The sequence below is a fragment of the Podarcis melisellensis genome, assembly GCF_964234715.1.
Source record: "Podarcis melisellensis genome assembly, chromosome: 1".
In the NCBI taxonomy this organism is placed as follows: domain Eukaryota; kingdom Metazoa; phylum Chordata; class Lepidosauria; order Squamata; family Lacertidae; genus Podarcis; species Podarcis melisellensis.
In genome coordinates this window covers 84,419,322-84,443,380 of record NC_138528.1, presented here as the reverse complement: position 1 = coordinate 84,443,380, position 24,059 = coordinate 84,419,322, and the positions used below count along the sequence as shown (strand labels likewise).

At 47.7% G+C, this 24,059-nt stretch overlaps 1 protein-coding gene across 6 annotated transcripts; it reads right to left on the bottom strand.

The window, feature by feature from the left end:
- Positions 1 to 121: 121 nt before the first annotated feature.
- On the bottom strand, positions 122 to 23,018 carry PRKAG3 (protein kinase AMP-activated non-catalytic subunit gamma 3). Of its 6 annotated transcripts, none has more exons than XM_081920439.1 (13): positions 22,867 to 23,013; positions 19,077 to 19,116; positions 17,420 to 18,072; positions 15,497 to 15,578; positions 15,142 to 15,200; positions 14,862 to 14,907; positions 13,463 to 13,517; positions 12,480 to 12,606; positions 11,584 to 11,749; positions 10,873 to 10,910; positions 10,119 to 10,265; positions 8,731 to 8,824; positions 122 to 1,456 (listed from the first exon to the last, which is right to left on the bottom strand). In XM_081920439.1, the coding sequence occupies exons 1-13, from the start codon at positions 22,924 to 22,926 to the stop codon at positions 1,434 to 1,436; spliced, it is 1,590 nt and encodes a 529-aa protein (XP_081776565.1). In that variant the 5' UTR covers positions 22,927 to 23,013; the 3' UTR covers positions 122 to 1,433. The 6 variants fall into 6 exon arrangements, 5 of the variants coding, with proteins under 5 accessions (XP_081776565.1, XP_081776567.1, XP_081776568.1 ...); XM_081920441.1 differs by lacking the exon at positions 22,867 to 23,013 and adding an exon at positions 20,871 to 21,321; XM_081920442.1 differs by lacking the exon at positions 22,867 to 23,013 and adding an exon at positions 20,238 to 20,780.
- Between the last annotated feature and the right edge of the window lie 1,041 nt (positions 23,019 to 24,059).

The following is a 24,059-nucleotide window of genomic DNA, read 5'->3' as shown; positions in this document are numbered from 1 at the left end:
GGATACAAGATGGGTGGGATACAAGATGGGTGTTGAAAGAAAAGGTGTAACTATCCCCAGGAACTTTCTACTTCCCTGTGATATCCAAGTACCTTATGCATACAAACAAACGTAATCATGCTTGTTTGCATATAGTCTGTGTCTTAATATGAAAGTTTATTTCAAAGAACATGAACACAACAACAAGAAGAGAAACTGCATGCTTTCCTGTAGTGAGACCCTCCCCACTAAGTCTGCTGGGAAAATGCTACCTACCTCCTAGCAAATCCTTCTGTTGCTGCTAGGGGAACTCAATACAGTGGTACCTTGGGTTACATACGCTTCAGGTTACATACGCTTCAGGTTACAGACTCCACTAACCCAGAAATAGTACCTCGGGTTAATAACTTTGCTTCAGGATGACAACAGAAATTGCGCCGCCGCAGCGAGGCAGCAGTGGGAGGCCCCATTAGCTAAAGTGGTGCTTCAGGTTAAGAACAGTTTCAGGTTAAGAATGGACCTTTGGAACGAATTAAGTATGTAACCAGAGATACCACTGTAGTCAAAAGCCTTGGTTTTTACTGTAGGCTGAAGAGGAAAGATTGCAAGTTGCTTGTTGTCAGCTATAGGAAAATGGTGGACTGAGCTAGGTTTTTTCTAAAGTTGACAGAAAGTGACCCCATAGTGTTCTGTAATAGTATAAAATACATCTGAAAGCATTTCCATGAATTTCAGAACTCCCCGTTCCCTCTTAAATTATTTTTCTTCAGCTTAGGTCACATCAGCCTCACACCTTGTTGCTGGTTCATGTACAATGAAAAATCACAACAATAAAAATAATGCAATAGCCTGCTAAGTGTTTAGTCCTGTGTTGGAAGCAACCTGCCTTTTCTCCAAAGCAGCAGGGTCTAATGCAGAAATCCTTTCTCCCTGTTGAAGTCATGGAGCCAAAACACTGCGCTCGTAGTCTACCTTCCTCTTGTGAGTGTCATGGGCCTTCTTGAGTGTCCGTATCTCTGGAGCAGTAGCAGTCACTTCAGTTCAGTCAAAAGCATCTGCTAGAGGCCTTGAAGCAGGATGGATTTTTGTGCATGATAACGTCCTACAGTCAGCAGAGGATAGAAAAAGGAGACAGGCAACAGGTGCAAATGTTCAACAGGGCCAGCTTTCTCTCCATCTGTAGCATGGCTGCTTCTATAACACTCTAGCAGATTTCAGCGGTTGAAAAATCTATTTACAGTTCTGCAGTTCAGATCCTCCTTTCTTATTGCTTCTCTCACCTCTTTCTGCATCATGAAAGGGAGGAGGGAGGAGGAACGCGCAGCCAAGGCACCAATGTTGCCTGTTAGGAAGAAATCTCTCATGGGCTGGAAAGCCCCACCTTACCCTCATGTGTCATAGATGCCCTGGAGGTAACCCAAAGTGCTGGGTAGCAAGTGTGGCCTTTAATGGCATCAGATTGAATACCGGTCGATGCCTGTAGAAGGGAATGAAGAAAGTTAATACCATAGTGGGAGAAGGATCCTGCCCTATGCTTCTCCCTCTTTGTTGTCTGATGGGCGTGATTCGGTTGGGAAGCAGCTGTTTTCTTCCATGAACTACAGATCCCAGAGGATAAGTCCTGTTCCCCAAGCTGGCCTGCTGGGAAGAATCGCTGCAGTCATAGACACAGGCCAGGCTGTGCCTCCTATAACAAACTCCTGGCCTAGAGAACGTGCAGAAGCCTCATTTGATGCAGAGGCCTCCTCACTAAAAAACAATCTTCCCAAATGGGGTGATCAGTAAAGTTTCTAAAAGTTCAAAACCTCTTGCTTACAGTTAGAGGCTTTTGATGATCAGAGGCTAGTTGGTGCCTGAAATGCACCTCCTCTTTTCATGCTGCTTTTTATCATGTTAGCTGGTGGTCTCTCTTCTCCAACCCAGCCCTTGCAGTTCTTGGGTAGTCCCGTGGTTGCAATTACCAGAGAGGGTGTTCTGCTTAAAAGCAGTTGCATTGCTCAAGCTGAGCAAGTTTGGCCCTGAAAGCCATATACAGGGGGAGACTGCCTGAGAAGCCTTGGGAAGCTGCTCTGAGCTTTAGTGTTTTAGCCACTGGTGTTGCATGCCCAAGCTTATTAAATTTCTTGTGCTCCATCATAAACTAGATAATCAGGAGCCAAAACCAGTCGGTTGAGTGGCAATCCTAAAAGTAACTCAGCCAGAAGTTAGGTGCAGATCGAACTTACTTGCAGTTTCTTAGCTGCCTTTCAAACATTGTACTGGGAGTGGGGGGGTTCTGCAGCAAAAAAATGGCTTAGGATTTTGGCTAAGCAGCTCTATCCCACTGATTTATTCTGCAGTGAATTATACTTGAGGCAACTTGCATTTCCTTATATCAGGCCCAGAAAATGTGTGGCCCTCCTAGATGTCCTACACCACCTCCCATCATCCCATACTTTCCCCATGCTGGCTGAGGGCTGATCTGACTTGGAAAGTCCAACAACATCATGAGGACTGCACGGGTAAGCCACTCCCTCTGTGGCATGGTGGCTCCAGGCGCTGACCAAAGAGATGCTACCCTACACAGACCACGGACAGATCCACCCCAGCTTGCGTACAAACATGTAGGAGCACAGATGCAGCCGTACACACAGCTAGTTGCGGGAAGGTGGCAACACAGTGAACCAGAGAGCCCATGGCATCAGGTAAGAACAAGGGAGATCAATCAGACTCAAGCCCAGTGGAACAAGGCAACAAAAAGCCATAGGTGGTGGCATCCTGTGTACCTGTGGCCAGAGCCTCTCCTGGGAGCCACATCAGCCTGAATTGTGTGCTTTTTGGGGGAATTGAGTGGTAAACGCAAGAGGAAATAATAATGTGGTTGCTATAACAACTAATGGGTAGTCTAGGTTGTGCACCAGCGAGGCAAGGCAAGAGGCTGATCTACCCCACCCACCCACCCTTTATAGCTTATGTCAAGATGGGAGGAGAAGGTTCCTTAGCTCCTTTTTCTAGCTGCTGTGCTCATCCATCACTGAGATGCTCCTATGCAGGTGGAAGAGCGAGAGAAAGCTGATGATGCCCCCCAAAACTTGTAGATAATGTAATAAAAGTAGCAGAAGCTGGATCCTGCAATAGCAAACTACTATACTGTCCCCGCTCCCCACAATGGTAAGGGAAGCCTTGTTGCAAGGGAGATTGCTGAGCCCTTTATATTAGAGAGATTAAATATTAATTTAAGTAAAATTAACTGGGAATAAAAAGAATGGAAGTAAGAGAAGAAGCAAACGTAAAGGGAACAAAGAGAAGGGATTAAAGAAGCAGGCTGTTTCTGGCAGGGGAAAGTAGGATACAAGTTAAGTGTGAAAGGAGATGGAGAGAAGAAATGAGAGATTATGAAAAATACTTTTTTGAATGGCATGTGTGTGTGTGTGTTTTGGGGGAAAGAGGTATGTGCAGATAAAATACCTTCTCCCCTTTTAGCCTCTAGCTCAGCAAATTCTGCCTATAAAGGAGAGGCTGAGTCATGGTAACTCCAATATTTATACTTAGCTTGAGGAAAGCTGAACTATGGAACTCCTTGTCACAAGGAAACCACTTTGGCAGAGAATTTAGCAGGTTCCAGAAATGGATTAGATACCAGTGAACAATTATGCCAGATGATTAGAATAAACTCGGCCTCCATTCACCACCATTCTATTACTGGCTCTGCCATTTTGTGTTTGGTAGGCCTCTCAGGTGGTTGCTGGGGGGTAGAAAGCTTGAGAACTCCTGAGTTAGAAGTCAGAGAAGAAATCACAGCAGATGAGTAAAAATAGTTTACAAGGCATGGAAGGGGGCAGGGGGAACTCTTCTGAGATACACAGTGGCTGAATTACTGATGGGCAGCTTTGAAGTCACAGGAGAGCTTTCAGATAAAGGGGGGAATTTGGGAGTGGGAAACTGTGGCTGTGTGTGCTTTATCCACTGAATATCATATTTTTCCATTGCAACCTTTAAAGGCTAGGCTTAACAGCTGACCTGACACTCTACTTGCCCCCAAGCTGTAACTGCCTCTGTGCCTTTAGCAACCACAACAGGTAAATAAATCAGCTGGGGTGACTACAGGGCATGGGAAGTAACATAACCCCCAGCTCATGTTACCCAGCGAACTGGTTGTTACTGTAAAACTCTCCTGTATGTGAGTGTCTGAGGGCCCTGCTCCTTCCTGCCACTCACCATCTGGCCTGGGGCGGGGCCTGAAGCCTCATAAAGGACTGCTGGACTCTGCTGCCCGGGAGGACTCTCCTGTATGTGAGTGTCTGAGGGCCCTGCTCCTTCCTGCCACTCACCATCTGGCCTGGGGCAGGGCCTGACGGGCCTCACTAGAACAGTTGCTGTCACTGCTGGAGGGCTGCAGAGTGCTTTTAAAATGTTTTAAAAATTTTATTTTGAATTTTTTGTATGTGGGGGGGGGTGCGGTGGATGTTTATTGGGCCTGGGAATTTGTTTGATTTTATGTTTTTGTAATTTTTGTAATTTTTATTGTTTTTTATTTGTATTGTTGTATTTGTGTGTTTTTTTGTTTTGTTTTTTAAAGGGGTTATTTTGCTCTTAAGGGGAGGGGTCAGGGCTGCCGGGGAATGGGCCCCAGCCCACAAAATGGCTGGGATATGTTTCACAGGGGGGAATGCACTGGGACAACCGATCTCAGTGATCACGGGTAGGAGGAGGAGTTACGCTAAGACCAGACCATGTCATTACAGAGGAGGCAGGTTTAGTCGTTGTCTGAGGACTATCCCTGCCTCTGGGTCTGGTCCTGACCGGATGAATACTAGAATCAGCAAGGGATACCCACATGACCTGAAAGTGTTGCTGTGCAATGCCAGGTCAATGATTCATAAGACCACTGCCATCCATGACTTGATCATGGATGGAGGACTTGACCTGGCATGTGTAACAGAGACTTGGTTGGATGAAGCAGATGGGCCTGTCCTTGCCGCTGCTTGTCCACCAGGTTTCTCTTACGCACAGCAACCCAGGTCATGTGGGCGGGGAGGGGGGGTTGCAGTGATTTTTAGGAAGTCATTAGTTTGCACCAGGCGTCCTATTGGGAAGACCCAGTTTTCTGAGTGCATGTTCTGGAAGTTGGGCAATAGGGGCAGTACAGGATTCCTTTTGGTGTACCGACCTCCCCGCTGCACCAAGGATTCCCTGCCCGAGCTGCTTCAGGTCGTGGCGGATGTTCTCCTGGAGACACCTAGCTTGGTCGTCCTAGGGGATTTTAACATCCATGCCGACACGACCTTACAAGGGGCCGCTCGGGACTTCGTGGAAAGCATGGCCTCCATGGGGCTGTCCCTGAATATGTCTGGCCCAACCCATAGCCGCGGACATGCCTTGGACCTGGTGTTTACCTCTACGGATGTTGGTGATCTGACACTAAGTAAAAGTGAAATGAAAGAAGTGCCATGGTCAGACCACTTCCTGGTGCAACTAGACTTCTCTGCGACCCATCCCCTCTGCAGGGAGGTGGGACCGATTCGGATGGTCCGCCCCCGCCACTTAATGGATCCAAATGGTTTCCAGAGAGTGGTAGGGGATGCCTTATCCCATGTTGATGGCCTTTCAGCCGATTCCCTGGTGGCCCGCTGGAATGTGGATTTAACCAGGGCTATTGACTGTTTGGCTCCGAAGCGCCCTCTCCGATTGCATGAAGCCCGGAGAGCCCCGTGGTTTTCCACAGATCTGAGGGCAATGAAACAATCGTTGAGACGGCTAGAGCGCCGGTGGCGGATAACTCATTCTGAATCTGACCGGACACGGGTTAGAGCTCAACGTCGAGCCTACCAAGTGGCGATAGCGACGGCGAAGAAGACTTTCTTCACCGCCTCTATTGCGTCTGCAGAAAACAGCAGCAGGAGACTCTTTCAGGTGGTTCACAATTTAGCGGAACCACCTGTAACATCGGGGCCCAGTACGGGCCACATGTTCTCCTGCAATGATTTTGCAAATTTTTTTGCAGATAAAATCGCTCAGATTCGGGAAGAAGTAGACTCCACCGTGGGAGCAGGGCCGGGGCGGGAGAGTGCTAGAGTCCTGTCTGGTCAAGTTGTGTGGGATCAATTTCAATCTGTTACCTCCGAGGATGTGGACAGGCTGCTTGGACGAGTGAAGCCAACCACCTGTCTCCTGGATCCTTGCCCATCCTGGCTTATAAAAGCTAGCCGGGAAGGACTGGGCGATGGGCTTCGTGGGGTGGTGAATGCTTCCCTCCGTGAGGGAGCCTTCCCAGACCCGCTGAAAGAGGCGGTTATCAAACCGCTTCTTAAAAAACCATCTTTAGATGCGGCCACGATGGCCAATTATCGCCCAGTCTCAAACCTTCCATTCTTGGGCAAGGTGATTGAGCGAGTGGTTGCTGAACAACTCCAGGCACGCCTGGAAGAAGCGGACCATTTGGATCCCTTCCAGTCGGGATTCAGGCCTCATCATGGGACTGAAACTGCCTTGGTCGCACTGGTTGATGATCTCCGGCGGGCTAGGGACAAAGGTGAGAGCTGTTTCCTAGTTCTGCTGGATCTCTCAGCGGCGTTTGATACCATCGACCATGACATCCTTCTGGACCGTCTTGAGGGGCTGGGAGCTGGGGGCACTGTCATACAGTGGTTCCGCTCCTTCCTCCTGGGCCGTGTTCAGAAAGTGGTGGTGGGGGATGAGTGTTCAGACCCCTGGCCGCTCACTTGTGGGGTGCCTCAGGGTTCTGTCCTCTCCCCCATGCTTTTCAACATCTACATGCAGCCGCTGGGAGGGATCATCAGGAGGTTTGGGCTGGGTGTTCATCAGTATGCAGATGATACCCAGCTCTACCTCTCTTTTAAATCAGAACCAGTGAAGGCGGTAAAGGTCCTGTGTGAGTGTCTGGAAGCGGTTGGAGGATGGATGGCGGCTAACAGATTGAGGTTGAATCCTGACAAGACAGAAGTACTGTTTTTGGGGGACAGGAGGCGGGCAGGTATGGAGGATTCCCTGGTCCTGAATGGGGTAACTGTGCCCCTGCAGGACCAGGTGCGCAGCCTGGGAGTCATTTTGGACTCACAGCTGTCCATGGAGGCACAGGTCAAATCTGTATCCAGGGCAGCTGTTTACCAGCTCCATCTGGTACGTAGGCTGAGACCCTATCTGCCTGCGGACTGTCTTGCCAGAGTGGTACATGCTCTGGTTATCTCCCGCTTGGACTACTGCAATGCGCTCTACGTGGGGCTACCTTTGAAGGTGACCCGGAAACTACAACTAATCCAGAATGCGGCAGCTAGACTGGTGACTGGGAGCGGCCGCCGAGACCATATAACACCGGTCTTGAAAGACCTACATTGGCTCCCAGTACGTTTCCGAGCACAATTCAAAGTGTTGGTGCTGACCTTTAAAGCCCTAAATGGCCTCGGTCCAGTATATCTGAAGGAGCGTCTCCTCCCCCATCGTTCTGCCCGGACACTGAGGTCCAGCTCCGAGGGCCTTCTGGCGGTTCCCTCCCTGCGAGAGGCCAAGTTGCAGGGAACCAGGCAGAGGGCCTTCTCGGTGGTGGCGCCCACCCTGTGGAATGCCCTCCCACCGGATGTCAAGGCGATGGAGAACTACCTGACATTCAGAAGACATCTGAAGGCAGCCCTGTTCAGGGAAGTTTTTATTATGTGACATTTTAGTGTATTTTTCATTTCTGTTGGAAGCCGCCCAGAGTGGCTGGGGAAACCCAGCCAGATGGGCGGGGTACAAATAATAAATTATTATTATTATTATTATTATAAAATCTGTGCTAGGGAAATGCAGTGGAAAAGCAGGGTTTTATCATTTCAATTGGAAATGAATCTAACATGCAGCACATCTACTAACACTCTGCCAAAAGAAATTTACATATATGTGAGACATACACCAGCTTTCCCACTACACAGCTGCTTAGTTTTCTGGATGCAGAGGGTTCCTCTGATGCCGTCCAGTTCTATAACCAGCTCTTCCCATGCAACAAAACACTTCCAACAATTGGTGTGCTGTGCTAGCATCAAGGGATGTGAAAAAGAGTAAGGAGAAAATCCGAATGGATTAGAGGTGGAATGAGAAGCTGCTGATTTTAAAGGTTTAAGCACAGCTTTGATGTATCAGGAGGCCTTTCTCATGCCAGAAGCTGGAACCCTGCCTGCGTGTGTCTGAGCAGCCCCCCTAATAATCATAATCATAAAATAATGTATTAAATTTGTATACCACCCTTCATCTGAAGATCACAGGGCAGTTCACAACATAAAAATAAATGCAAAATACATAATTAAAACAAACCCATAAGCCCCCCTCCCACAAACACATTAAAAAGGACATAGAATGTTAATCAGCCAAAGGCCTGGTTAAAGAGAAACCTTTTCACCTGCTGCCTGGATATATGTAATGAAGGTGCCAGGTGAGCCTCCCCAGGGAGCCACTGCAGAAAAGGCCCATTCTTGTATTGCCACCCGGCGGCCCTCTCATGAAGAGGTTCCTCCTACAAGGCTATGCTGTGTTTACGATCCATAGCATTGGCCTCCCTTCCAGGCTGGGTGTTTGGTTCTAGACAGACAGAAATACAGACCTGGCTTGGCCGGACGGACAAGAGAGACCCAGCAGCAAGGCAAAAATGAGCAGCAGGGCAGAGGCTAGAGAGGCCAAGGCATGGGGCCTACCTGAGCTGGAGAGAAGCGGAGGAAATGGAGGGTACAAATGGAGGAAGGATGGAGCGTCAGGCGGCTTAAGAGTTTAGGGCATCGATACCTGCAGGCGTGAGAACCAGGGCTTGGAGAATGTCAGAGAGGGACACGATCCCCCGCGGGGTTTTCTTCTCATCCACCAGAACCAGACGATGGACCTGCCAGATGAGTGAGCCACACACCATCACGGAGAGAAGAGTATGGTAACGGGATGAGCTGAGATGAGTGCTTGACATCCACAGGGCTAGAGTTACCCCTCCGTCCTGAGGCAAACCTCAGAAACGTTTCCCTTTGGTGGCATAATGCTATTATTATTATTATTAACATCATCACCATCCTAGTACAGCAAGATAGCCGAGGGACAGGGCATTCTGGGAAAAGTTACAATTAAGAGTGGCAGGCAGAAAAGTTAAAGCTGGGTGCTGTTGCGCCGCCTATTAGCCTTTAGTTGCAGAGGAGCAACTGTGCTGTACAGAAAATAAGTCTAGGGCTGCTTCCCACATTATAATTTTTTAAGGTATGTGTGTTTGCATATGGAAACACCTGTTTGCTTCTAGAATGGGGAATCTGTGACCCTCTAGGTGTTTTTGTTTCCTGCTTGGCAGGGGGTTGGACTTGATGGCCCTTGTGGTCTCTTCCAACTCTATGATTCTATGATACATTACCCTTCATCCCTGACCATTGACCATGCTGGCTGGGGCTGATGGGAATTGGGGTCCCAACGCTTTGTGAAGGACCACAGGTTCCCCATTGGTTCAGTAAATCATTACACGCAACAGATAGATGTTTCCCACCATATGCATGAGACCTGTATGTGCAGCAGGGAGCTGGGACTTGCTATGGTTTCCTGCTGTATGGCAGCAAACAGCTGTTTTCTCTCATATAACATGTGAAGCAGCCTTTAGGTGTCCAGTTCTCATCAGCATCTGAAGATGGTTTCACTTACCTTGGGGACCACCCACCTGAGCAAGCTACCTCTTCTGTGTGGGCTCTCGGCTTTCCCGGTGGACCCCCTTTTTAAGTGATTCATTGGGAATAGCTTCTACCCTGGAGAAGTCTCATGAGAATTATTTTGGGAGTTTTTGTTTTTTGCTTAAATGGTTGGAATACAGTATTCCACAATATTTCCCATCCTTTTCCTAGGGCCTGTAAGTCACTAGTGTGGATTTGTCTCTTCCATGAGTGTCATGGGGAAGAACAAGCTAGAGATGGTTACTGCTGGAACACCTATGCCAATAGAGCAAAGTCAATCAGGCGACAGGATTAGAGGCTGACTGGATTAGAAAGTGTCACTGGACATGACTTGACTAAGCAGAAAGTAGAGTCAGAAGAGGTTTAGGCTGAACATTTAACTCCTGAAGTCAGATTTTATGGACCTGGAGAGGTCAAGGTCTTGCCACAGAGTAACTGTTACCTAAAGCTGCACATTCTTCCTGCTCCACGCTGGCATACCTGCTCCTTGGCGATGCGATCAATAATGTCTTCCATCGTTTCGTAAGGATGGCAGGTGAGCACCCCTTCCAGGCAGACTGAGCGCTGCTTCAGTGCTTCCCCCACAGTAATGTCCAGGTTGTTGTAGGACTTCTGGGCAGCCAAGTGCTAAGCAGAGACAAGGAAATGGTATGAAGCCACCATGACATATCATCCAGGCTGGGGCTTGGCATTAGCAGAGATTAAAGCTACCCCAATCCCACTTTGCAAAGGTGGGAGAACTCTAACTTTAATATCCAGGTAACCCTTGCTGAAACAAGGCTCAGTTGCTACACACTGGTTTAATGCACCTTGTGACAGCCACTTTGATAAATGGACCCTAATCCGCCATCAATTTAGAATCACAGCCCTGGAGACAATGTTCTCCTTTGCTTTTCACCCTATGTTTAAGAGGGGAAACTGCTGCTGACTTCTCTGTCTAGAGCTGAAAAATAGTAGTGAAAATTTGTATCACCACCTCAATCCCTTTAGATAGATGGAGTTCAGGAAACATTTGCGAGGGATACCAAACCACACACACACACACACACACACACACACACACACACACACAAACTACCAGGTGATCTTCCCATCTTAAAATTTTAAACAGGTACTGCATCCCCTAGAGGCAAGACAGGGAAACATTCCATTTTCTTAGCTTTGGCTATTAAAAAAATCCATTCTCCCGCCAACCAACTTTACACCTGCAAAAATATGATTGTGCTATACTTACAATCACATCAAAGCGAGAGTAGAGGCCAACTACCCTCCCTGTAAAGAGAAGTGAGGGAAGTATTATAAGGGACTCAGTAGAGAAAACCCTCCCATTCACCCACCTCATAATGTAGCTACTGTATCATCATTTTTTAAAAAGTATTGATATATTTAATACGTTCCAACTAAGCAAGTATTCCATATGTATTAATCAGAAAAATAATTAAGAAATACCCGATAAAAGAAAAAAATCCACTCACAATAAAGTCTTGAATAGAGCTAGACACAGAGCATTATTAATTCATATTATCATATATGTGAACACCACTTTTCCAGGCTTTTATCACATCTTGAAGTTTGAGTTAATACATAAAAAGAGGGTTCCTGATTTTATGACAGCGGGTGGAATTTACAAAAGTGACAACATCTGGGTGATGGTGATTTAACACTATCTCTGAAATGTTGCATATAGCACTATGGTTCATTGGATCAAGCAGGGTGGGTGGGATTCAAATATGGAACCCCAAAACGGTGCAGCTTGGCAAAAGCTACATCACGCAATGGCTCAGATTGTTTGATAAATGTCACATAGGGTTTGTGGAATTTCAGGGCCCAAGAAAAAAGTAGAGGATGAATTAGAAAGCTGATAACATATGAGAGAGAGGTAAGGCTCAGCTGAAATGGCAAACATAGCGGTGAGCAGAGCAGAGGAGCTTCCCGCAGCAAGTACCTTTTTCATTAACAACAGGCAATGCTGAGACCCTGCGGTCCACAAAAATCTCCAAGGCTGTGTAGACAGGGGCTGACTCCAGGACCATGGCAACGTCACGGAAGGTGCCAATGCCTAGTTCCAGGATGGTTTTCTGCAGGAATCGTGGCTTTGGAAGCATGGCTCCCTGTAGCGAGAGAAGAGGAGGTTATTTTTTTCAGTGCATTATTGGTGATGCTCCCCCTGCCCCACAATGGAAATGAATGATGTGCATTCACACAATAATGTAATTAATTGCATTATTAAATTTGGCCACAGTGAACAGTGAGCTAGATAACATTTTTTGCAGAAGCTGAACTGCAGCAGAATAGAAATACAGTGGTACCTCGGGTTAAGTACTTAATTCATTCTGGAGGTCCGTACTTAACCTGAAACTGTTCTTAACCTGAAGCACCATTTTAGCTAATGGGGCCTCCTGCTGCCGCTATGCCACCAGAGCACGATTTCTGTTCTCATCCTGAAGCAAAGTTCTTAACCTGAAGCACTATTTCTGGGTTAGCAGAGTCTGTAACCTGAAGCGTATGTAACCCGAGGTACCACTGCAGACAATGAATATGGGACAAAAAATAAAATGATACCTTTTTACATCCCTAGTGGAGCCTAACCTCTTACTCTCCCAACTTCTACCGTTTTCCCAATTGTCTACTTTAGATCGTGAGCATCTTGAGGGAAGTGGCCAGTCCATTTTTCCCTATGCAGCTCTGCAAGGCACCACATACCCTGTTGGCTCTATACCAATAAATAAATGATAAAAGAGAGCATTGGGCACTGGGCCAACATAGGACCCACTGAGACCAAAAATAATCTGCCTTGCCATCATCTATGCCAAGAGGAATTTGGGATCACCAGACACTCACGAAGATATGCAGGAACTTGAGGATACGTTTGTGGGTCAGAATGTGTAGGACGTTCCCTGAGATGGGCTCGATAACAGGCAGCCGATGGATCTTGTGCTTAATCAAGGAATAAACAGCATCAAATAGGCTAGGAAAGGGAGAAACAAAAGGGCAATATGACATGCCTGGAGATTGGCTCCCTGTACCCAGGGACTGTACCCATTTACTGCTTCCACTTTGGGCATCAGGCAGCACAGCTGCTCTAAATGGAGTAGGCGTTGTGAGACAGTGAGGGTTCCCCCACCCCTATTATGGACAACGGCTCTGTGCATTCAGCTGTTCGACAGGCAGAAATCAACAAGTGAAGTGTTTTCTGGCAAGGAACTTGTAATGGTTCTAGGGGTTGCTCGTGCGTAAATCGTCGCCACACCTGGCTGGGCTACCTGGGTGAACCCTTTCTGTCTGGACAGCCACTCACCCATGGCTGTCTCAATCGCTGGCAGAATCTGTCAGTGGGCGTTTCTTGAACTTCTTCCAGCAAAGAAGTTCTTTGACGCCAAGTCGTCTCCTACTCTCCCTGCGCGGAAGTCTTCTGCGCAGGGAGGGTGTGGGCAGCGGAGGACCCGTGCTCTCCCCGCTGGTCTCCGGCGAGGAGTCCTGGAGCCCCCTCGCCGATTCCCTCTTCTGCCCCCCCCCTTCTCCACTGGTGCTATGCTGATTTCCTTCCCCAGCAGATGGGCTGCCTCTCTCCCTACTAGGACCCTCTCTGGCATCCCTCTGGAGCCTTCCCTCCGCCTCTGGCTCCGATGGCAGTTCCCTGACAGAACTGATGAGTAAAACTTCACTCTTTTAGACCAACTGCCATGCAGTTGTTAAAAGTACAAGACTCTTTCCATCAAAGCTAGCCACACTATTATTATGTATTCATTAAAATTCTTTCCCACCTTTCCTGCCAAAGAGGAGGGATCTGTGGGAGGAGTAAGCAAGCATCAGGAATGACTTACCTATCATTTGGGGAGATGCACACCAAGGGTTTGAAGAAACCTTGCAAATACACCTCTGGGGAGAAAGGAAAGCGTCTGAATAGTATATGGAACCGTTGCCCTAGGTAAGATGGGAGAACTACTACAGGTTAAGGATGAAGCTACTTCTGTGGGGGGAGGGGAATCTGGCAAAAGAGGTCAGTCGGGTTTCCAGTCTATTTAGAAGGATGTTGAGTTTCTGAGATTTTGGCATACAACAGCTTGAGGTCACTATACCATATGGTTAATCACTGCCAACTTGAAGATGATTTACCATAACATCAACTTTCTTCCCATGTTATGTGCACTGAAAGCATCTCAGAAATTGGGACGGTGATTCAATGAATAATACTTTTTTTAAAATAATTTTATTATTTATATCCTGCCCATGTGGCTGGGTTTCCCCACTTTGAAGAGAGAAAGGGTACTATAGCTGTTGTACTGAATCAGACCAATGATCCATTTAGCCTAGCACTGCCTGCGTCCTGATTGGCAGCCACCCTCCAGGGTTTTAGCTAGGGGGCATTTCCCTACCCAAACAGGAGATGCCAGGGATTGAATCTCAGATCATTTGCAAGCAGAGCATGTGCTCTACCACTGAACATGCAAGCAGATGGAGGAGGATCCTCCCTGAGCCTTGCACCTTCCCTGTGAGTCAGGGGCAGCCCACATGGTGCCCTCCACATGTTGGCTTTCACTTGCCATCATCCTTGACCATTGGACCATGCTGGCTAAGGATGAAAAGAGTTGGATCAACATCTGGAAGGTACCGCATAAGCTACCCCTCTTCTGGGTGGTTGTGTGGACCAAGCTCAAAGGGAGAGGGTAAGTAGAAACACCAGGGACAGAAATGGGACAGGATCCAATGAGCTCACAGCAATGGGCTACAGCACATGGAATTTCATCAGAATGCAGCAAAAGAGCCTGTAGTGCAAGGAAGGTGAACCTGTGACCCTCCAGATTGTTATTGGTCATCCTGGCAAGGGCTGATGGAGCCCATCAAAACCAGAAGTCACTGGTTTCCAATCCCTAGAGTACTGTAACCTAAACCCTTTGCCTAGGGGCTGGGGTGGCTAATGGGCCCCAACTGCCATCAGCCCTAGCCAGCATGGCCAATGGGAGGCAATTATGGGAGCTGTTGTCCTTTAGATGTTGTTGGACTAAATGCTGGCCGCGCCTTGTCTAGAGGCAAGACTATCAAGTAGGAAGGGATACCAAGTTAAGAGAGGAACTGTTTAAATCAAGGCCAGAAGCAGGGAGACAGACGTAAACATGTGCACACACACAGAGTGCAATTCACCTTCCACTGCTGACAATCAATTTTAAAGATATTCAATAGCATCCATGCATACACTACTCCCCCTAGTGGTGCCCTCCTCACCTCTCCACGTTTCAATTTTGTGTTCCTCGATCTCATATATCTGAACCTAAAAACAGCACAAAATGATACTTGTGAGCAGGGTGATGTCACCCACAAAAGGATAAGATAGTGAGAGCTCCAAGCAGCCCACACTTGTACTTTGAAGTCACAGGTCCTCTTGCTTTGCTGTCGCCCCTCTGCCCCTGCCCCCCTCCATCCCTGTACATATTGGGAGGGAGATGCTGGAAGCTGGTTTGCTCCAGATCTTGCAAAGGCAATTGAGTAGTCCTGGAAAACTCACCAGAGGTGATCGGTAGTAGCGATGTAGGATGTTAATGAAGTCAGTGATAGTCAACATACCTGCAGTAAGAGAGAGTGGGGGGGAGAGGAAAAGGAAGAGGTGTAGGTCTGGAGGAGCTGAAGCAACAGGCATGAAGGGCTACCTTGTGCAAGCCCCAGTTCTCAGGACAGCAGATGGTTGAGCCTTTCCTTAATAAGGCACCTGCAGAATTCCTGCACACACCCAACCTTGCCTTCTTGACCATCCCTAGTACAGTTTGAATGGCCAGCAGTAGTCCTATGAAATCCCAGTTCACACTTCCTTCTGCCCAAAATCTGCTGTCCTGTGTTGCCCTCCTGAACGCAGCATCACTTACCCACAAAACACTGTTGCTTGTTGTCCCAGAGAGGGGCTGCTCGCACCCCATTGGCTACCATGGCTAAGAAGGCCTTCTTTATCTGGGGACAGGAGGAAAAAAGAATAGGTGGGCCAGACTGCTGTTCAATATTCCTGTCTATCTGCAGTTAGGAGTAGTCAATGTGGTGCCCTTCAGGTCTTGTTGGGCTTCAGCCCACGTCATCCTTACCATTGGTCTGAGGCTGATGGGAATTGTAGTACAACATCTGGAAGGCACCACATTGGTCAGGCCAGATCTACAGGGTGAGGAAACAGCTGCATCCAGCCAAGAAGGCTGGGCAGGGGAAAATTCAGAAGTAATCGCCCACACTGCACCCCCTTGGACTCCAACTCTGTGTACCAATTATATTCTTCTGCTAGACTAGATATTATTAAACATTGTGGTTCAATTTTAGGGGGCAACAACCTTAGGCCTATTTTTTACCAAATTATGCGGCTTGGACTTTCTTCCTAGTATGCTCTCTTCCCACGGTTCTACCTCCTCCTAAATCACAGCTCTAGGAATGTGATGAACTACAACAAATACTGTATGAGGGAAGGTAAACTTGCAGCAGCAGGAATAACCTGATGAAACAGGTAGAATTGCTTCATCCTGAAAGTGAGCATCTATTTGTTTAATCCTTGCAGACAGATTGGAGTTCCTATATCCAGCTCTGCCAGTGCCGTAAGAAGAGTCCAAAGGCCCACCTAGTCCAGAATCCTGTTCTCACAGTAGCCATTCAGATGCATATTGAAGACCAACAGCACTCTCTCCACTTGTATTCCAAAATAGTTAGTATTCAGAGGCCTACTGCCTCCTAAAATGGAGGGAGAACACAGTCATTGCAGCTAGTAACCATTGATAGCTTTGTGCTCTATTAATTTCTACAGCTCCCCACAACACACACACTGCCTGCCATAGCAGAAAGTCAAGTACCAGTACCTGACAGATTAGGAAGGAAGTTGAAAACTGTTGAGTGTAGTGTAGTTATATGGGAGGAGGGCAGACATGTACTAAAAGGGTAGGGAAACCCCCACAAACTTCAGTGTAGAATCCCTGTCAGGGGAGGTCACACTGCCAGGGGTGCAAGCGCTGTCTGAAGTTACTCCTGTCTGTGCTGACATGCAAGATATTTTATTCTGCCTTCCCTACTCCTTGGGAGGAATTCAATGTGACTCTATGGCAACTGGCCCATCAGCTTTTCAGCTTCCCCTGAGCCAATTTCAGATAACGTGGGAGGACATGTTGCACTAGTGTAAGTCCTCGTGTTGGCTTCCACTAACAAGACTAGTTAAATGAATTCTGCCCCTTTATGTTTTTTCTTGTGTGAACAGCGTTATCCATCCTTCTGTATACCAATCTGGAATCGTATGATGAACAGTTCAGAAACATTGTAAATTTGAAAAAACCAGAAGCGTTCCTCAAGTATAATGGTTTACTTTTCCCATAGAAGTGAAAAGCAAGCATTCACTTATATAAGGAAAGAAAAGGGATACCATCAGGTTGGAACTATGCTGCTTCCAATTATTCCTAACCCTCAGTTATCTGAGCTACTCACATTCAAGCCTTTTGCAAACTCCCATCAGCATCATTCCACCCTGTATTCTATTTTGAGAACTAGCTTTTCTTGAGTGCTGATAACAATTTTACTAGGAACATTGAGAGGGAGGGAGCAGACCTGTTGACTTGAGCCTATTGGACTACTGTCCTGTCTTTGATGGATGTTTCAGGATTTGTAACAGGGATCGGGACTCCAACTCATATCAGTCCCAACAGTATCTGGAGTGCCACAGGTTCCCCACCCCGATGAATAAAGAAATGAGCTTCCACTATCCCATGATTAAAATGACCAGTTTTCTATCCCCTTCCTTGACCCACAGCAGCTCCCACTTCCCCCCTTACCTGCAAGGTTGTGTCAAACACTACCAGTTTGGAGCTGGTGGGAATGGCATCATAACAGTGGTGGCGCCGCATGAAATGCATGTAAGTCTCAGCATCTGGTCCCAGCAAATCAGTATCAGGACCAAACCCAAGAATTTCACAGTCGAGAGAAATGATGTCACCGTCGTCATCTTTGTTGCTCTCTTCTGGCTTGGGGACTTCTGATGTTGCTTTGCCATCCACAACCGTGCCTTTCCTTTGCTGACCGGCATCTTTAACATTCAGGGTGGGGGCACTGGCGTTCCAGCTCTTGCACCTGCCTCTTGGCATCACGTCCTCCTTGCCCCCTGGACCTGTTTGTCTCCTATCTGTCACTGTGGCCTGTGGTCCACCGTAGTTGTCAGCTGTATCCAGTTCTCTGGCCTCTGAATCTGCAGCCTTAATATCCGATTCCGTAGCAACGGCATCCCCAGCTGTTACTTTGCCATCCCGATTTGCAGTCTTGGCATCCAGCCCAACAGCTCTGGGATCCCCGTCCATGGTCCTGCCATCTGACATCACATTCATCATGCTCAACTCTGTACCTTTGCCATCTGCAGCCAGGTCCTTGGCCTCTTGCCCTACAACCTTGGCTTCCAACGCTGATTCCTTAACATCCAGAGACAGGTTGGGGCCTAGTGGGTAAGGGGAGGCATTGCAAATCCAGACACCAAAAATTTCTTGGTAGGTGAAACATTTAAGTAATCTTGGCCCTTTTGACTGACACAACCTTCCCTCCTTCTCACTAAGCCTAAAGAAATGGTATGTTCTCACATAAACTGCAGGAACACGCATGCTGAGCTGAACAACCCATGACTTGCAGAGAACCAGCCAAAAGCTGCAGCAGTCACTGACCAACCCTGCCCCACCCTGCCCCACAGAGCACATCCAGTTAGTTGATTGTTTACATCCCTTGACAGGCAGCAACCCACACACTTCAGCCTAAGGTGAAGGCATTTGTTGATTTCAGACAGAGCCCAAACTCTCTTCTGCAAATTTTACAGTAGAGGGGAAAGTGTAAAAGGGGCTAACTACTTGCTCTGAAAAAGGAGACCCGGTCAGAAGGGGGCTGTATACTGTATTTATTCACACATTTCTGTGGCAGTTGAATAGCTTCATTATCTTTATTGAGTGCCCTCACAACAACCCTGTGAGGTAGGTCGCCAATATTCCCATCTGACAGATAGAAAATGGAGGATGGACAATACTGGGCTTATCCAAGGAATCTAAGTATGGGACCAGATTTTGAACTCAGGCCTCACATACGGTAAGTTTTTTGTAAGATGACATTAGGATGGGTTTCACAGGTAATAGCAGAACTGGAGCCATTCTCAAACAGGAAAGCAAAAAGTGAAATCTGGGTACAACTGAGATTTTCCAAGACTAGAATGATAGGGGAGGCAGTGGTTTGGATGGCTCGCAGGATGGCTCAAAAAGTGATGTATAATGTCCCAAAGTTAGTACACACAATCATGCTGTTATGGATTAGCAAGTTTAGAAGACACTCAAAGCAGGCAATTAACACCCCAAACTGTTCCCTGCAACACATGTCATGAGTCAGTCTGGCTGGCAGGCAGTGAAGTCTGTACTTGAAAGCGGTCACTCCACCACCGGCAGGCAAAGCCAGTGCACTACCCACCTGCTTCCTGAGGCTGGAGGCCATTGCTCAGTGGTGCTACCTGGGAGTTAAGGAAAAATGGAGAGAGTTAAAAAGTGGCCCCTGTGGTCCACATTCAAGGTGCAAAATAGTTCAGCTTTTAGGATCTGAAGAGTGAGAGCTACAATTCTGCAGTGGACGGGGAACCTCAGACTCCACCCTAGGCCCTCAATTCCCAAAGTGCTACAAATCTAGTTCAAACAGAATGCTGGAGGGATCAAAAAACTTAGTGCTTCACATATTTTCTGCAGGCAGGGGCCATTTCCTTCATCCTCACATAGCTGCTGTTTATTTCCTTCCTATTGTTAGAGCTTTTCAAGTTGCAGGCAGAGTTGTTTGCAGGGAATGTTAAGCATGTTGTGGGAAAGCAGATGTTTAAATCTTGGGTAGGATAACCGTATGTCCTTCTTTTTACATCATGGGAAAGAGGATGGCTTAACCAGCTAATACCACAAGGGAATTAAGAAACAGTGACATGGTGGAAGAGGAGACCTCTAGCTCTAACAATCCCCAACAATCATACCTATGGCTTCTCCAGTTAGTACCCAAAGCTAGCATCTGTAAGGACACTGCAGTAAAGGGTCTATTGTTAATGTGGAAGGGGGGTACACACAGATTATCCAATAAAGCTGATTCAGGCTGCACCCAGTCAGAGACTGTGCATGACAGACAACACACTCAACCACAATGCATGCGTACTCAGACACAGGAGGAAACAGGCGTAAGAGCAGAGTGCAATCAGACACAGACACATGCTGAGACATGGATCAAACCCCGGACAGAGATTTGGTAGCCCACAATTTTCCTACCGCAACTGACAGAAAGCAGAAACATGCCAGCTGACAAATATAACCAGTAATTTATTTAATTTATTTATTTAATGTGTCAGTTGCTTTATTTTGCCTAGGGCAACCCAAAGCAACTTACAGCTAAATAAACAAACTAGACAATAAACCCCACACAGATACATTAAAACCAAGAGGGAAGAGAACATCCCACCCACTTCTAAAAGGCCGCAGATAAGTTAAGGACCAAAGACCTGGTTTTGGAGGAAAGTTTTAATAATACTGTATTAAGAAAGGCATTTGCAAGACAGCAAAACAGCCATATAGGAATGGGATTCAGCTGCCAAGTTTCTCTCACCTCGTTTATGGCTGCACTATTTGCTTGATCGATTGATCAATTAAATACGTTGATTAAAAAGGTGTCCTCAGTTCAGCAGATTTTTAAACAAATAGCAACGCCACACGAAAAGCATTTTTTCTGACATAGAGGGAGCCTGTTATGACGACACATGCTTGCATTCTCTAAAAACACAACGCGCGTGCGTTTCTCTCTTTGTCTTCAGAGCTTTTGTTTTTGTTCACCCGAACACTTGCGCGGCTCGTATTAATGCATAAGATTTATTTAAATGGGCAGCAGACGAGTCGGAGCACAGAGTTCAATTTCTAAACGCGAAATTGTTACGGGCCAAGCACGCCTAGGAATCGCACCCGAAGGCGTGGGAGAGAAAACGCAGAGGGGCGGGCAGCGCTCTGCACGTGCTCGAAAGCTCCGTTCTTGACACTCAAAGGTGTCCGATGAGCTTGGGGAGCAGGTTCCGGGGCTCAGGTAAGCCCCGCTAGCCCCACTCCCCCGGCAACCGAAAGCAGGAAGTGGCCGCGGCGTCGTTGCGCCAGGAAGTGCCCTCCGTCCGTGCTCCCCGGGCCGGCCTGGCCGGCAGAAAGGCACCCGCCGCGAAGCCCTTTCTCGGGCAGCTCTCTCCGCCGGGCTTACCTGCTCCGAGGCCGGTGCCGCCGCCGCCCGCTCCATGCCGAGGCAGCTGCTATTTTCGGGCGCCTGGCCGGGGAGCCAGTCCGTGTCAGGAAGGCGGCGGGCCTGGCAGCAACAGCCGGGTGCGCGCGGCGCCAGGAGGGGCCACCGCCTGCCGCGCTGTGCGAAGAAGGGCCTTCCCGCCGCCTCCCGGGGGACTCAGGGCAGCGCGCGGCCGCCTCCCGAGACGGCGGAGGAGGAGCAGGGCATGCCGAGAGCGGGGCTCTCCCAGGCGCCCAGGGGTGCTGGGGCGAGGGATGCGGCGAGGAAAGCGGGCTCGGCGGCCTCTCGCTCGGGAAGCTTCGGGCGAAGCCTCCTGTTTGCCCTGGAGGGCGGGGGGTGGGGGGAGAGAGAGCGACTCGGCTCCGGCTGTAAATAAATCACGGAATGTGCGAAGGGAGGAAGTCGGGGCACAGAAGCCTGTGCGCGGTGGGACATGGTCGCGCGGGGTGGGAGGTGGGGCGAGGAAAGGAGATGATGGAGGCTATTCGATGGGGGAGCAGTTCCTCCGGGGAGGAAGAAGCAAAGGGGTGAAACGCCAGTGATGGCCCGAGGCCAAGAGGAGCTGTTGTAGAGGTACAGTCCCTGGTGCAATGGGGACACTATAACCTGACTCCTCACGGCAGAGACTGTTCCGGCTTGCAGCGGGCTTCTTTCAGAAGGCCCCTATGCCTTTAAAAGCTGAGAGGTAGGCAGACATTCAACTGGCGAAGTCACCCGCAAGGAGTGCTGATTGGAAAGCAATGCAACTTCCATCTGTTGCATTTTAAAAAAAAACCCTATTGTAGTATCCAGGATATAAGATAAGAATTGTAATTTTAATGGATGAATCCTCCAGCCTTTTCCCCACCAGTCCCTCATATCCTTTTACCCACAAACTCATCCCCTTCCTATGTTCCAGCAGCAACATAATATTCCCAGTGTTCTTTTTAAAAATGCTAGTAAAGTTTGTCTTTACAAAAGCATCTGGAGAAAAGGAGCTCATATATTTCCAAAAGGGTTTGGGCCATGATAACACTTTTAAAATAGGCCACTTGTTCCTGGATGTTCACCTAGCCAACTCATTTATCTGAAGCAGTGTAGTTGCTTTGCAACCCTCGTGAATCTCTGTGGAGCAAAGCAGCTTTGAATTCAGTAGTGCTTGATAGACCTGCAATATAGGAAACATGCTGAGTTTCACTGATCAGTGTTGTCCATTTTGAATTATTGGGAGTAACTCTGTTTCCTATACTGCACGTCTGGGATGTGTGTGTGTGTATCTTGACTGCACCATCCTACCACTTCACAAGCTGTCAGGCTCTACCATAATAAGGTCAGCATTATCTGCTGCAAGGGACAGCCACCAGTAAATAGTGCCAGTAGTCAGGAATGATGGGGGTTGTAAGTCCAGAACATCTGGAAGGCACCACATCAGTGAAATGTGACATCACCACCACGTTCATTTAAAACACATTTTCTCTGTGTGCGCAATGTTTATCATACCTTGATTAAAATTTAGCAAGACCAGTAGAAGCCAAATAAGACTGTTTGGATAGAAGCCAGATGTGACCCATGGGCTGCAATTGACCTTCCCTGGGATTAGCTGCAGGGATTGGAAGCACTAAAACAGACCATACCCAATCTCCACAATTATAAGTCCTTACAGCTTATATGTGGACTAGCATACAGCTTGGTTGCCCAATAAAGGCAGCGTGAAACAGCTTATTAGTTTATAGAGCAGCATGAAGATAGATGTTCATAGCAACATAACTAGAGCCTGGCTGGATTAGGCCAAGAGTCCATCTAGTCAAGCATCCTGTGTTGTTTTTTACAGTAGCCAGCCTCAAGCCTCTCTAGGAAAGGTACAAGCACTTTCCTCCTGTGTGGCCCCTAGCAATTGGCTTTCAGAAGCATTAGTACAATACACATATCTGTCCTCCATGAATTTATCTAGTCCCCCTTTAAAGCAATTTAAACTTACTTGAGTGGGAGAACAATTTCTGACTTGAATTGTAGAGTTGGAAGGGTGCTCGAGGGTCATCCAGTTCAACCCCCTGAAATGCAGGAATCTTTTGCCCAACGTGGGGCTCAAACTCACGGCCCAGGTTTCCCCTCCTGCACTCTGATAAGAACATAGGAAGCTGCCTTACACCAAGTCAGACCATTGGTTCATCTAGCTCAGTATTTGACAGTGGCTTTCCAGGATTTCCCAACCCTCTGTAAAACTACTGGTGTTTTGTTTTGAATTTGGCAGTTCTTGTTGCTCCCAATCGTTTTGCCTACTTTTGTTTGCCCCTTTGGATTCATGGAAGAAAAGCCAGATAATATACATTTTAAAAAACAAACAGTAAAATAAGGAGAATGTGGTCTTGGCCAGTGCCAGTTCCCCCTTCTGGCAATACCTGAAGCAGGTTGCTCCCCCGTTTCTTGTGGCTAGCTATGACCAGGCACCCCTTTTATCTTTACATGCAGTTCTGGTCCTGCCTCAGAGCCTTGATCTTGATGCAAGTGCTTGCTGTCTTCACCTCCCCATCTACACATACTAAACATAACCCAGTTGGGATTGGCCTCTCCTCCCCACTGTGGAGAATTCCTGGAGAATGAGTCAGGCTCCTAAAAAGAGAATGGTTGCTGTCCCCTCCCCTCTCAGTTTATCTCCACTACTTGTAGCCTGAACTCAGCAACACAGGCCTTATTAGCTCTTGGCAAGAAAGGAAATGGTTACAGGTGCCCATTGCCAGCAGAAAGCCAGCTGTGGCAGTGTCACTGGTTGGTCAAAACTCCCAACACTTCAGGGGATAGATAACCTGTTCCTATCAAGATGATTTTCTCAACCTAGCAGGGGGAACGTTTGCTCCAAAAGGGAATATATAAACATAAAAGTTAAAAACCTTACACTTTGCAGAGCAAGCAAAGTAGTGTGGAGGTGCCTGCGTTTCCTTTGCAGCCAAATAGCAGCTGTGTGTGTTCTAGCAAAAAATTAAAACTAACAGTAGGGTAATACCTTTATTGTGACCAAGAAAAGATGCAACAAAATGCAATATCCAGTTTAAACGGGGTAAAATTTGCCCTTTGTGGAAAAATAACACCAGGCAGTGTGTTGAGCAGCCTTTTCCTCATTATAAAATGTAACTTAAAAAAAAAAAGCATTGTGGGAGATCTGATCATAGATCA

Coding starts and splice junctions, on each gene's coding strand:
- PRKAG3 (XM_081920440.1), bottom strand. CDS start 22,926: ATGACCCTCGAGCACCCTTCCAACTCTACAATTCAAGTCAGAAATTGT. Junction 18,073..19,076: donor CCTCCAGCCTCAGGAAGCAG/GTGGGTAGTGCA, acceptor CTTACCCACTAG/GCCCCAACCTGTCTCTGGAT. Junction 14,908..15,141: donor GCTACTACCGATCACCTCTG/GTGAGTTTTCCA, acceptor TGCTGTTTTTAG/GTTCAGATATATGAGATCGA.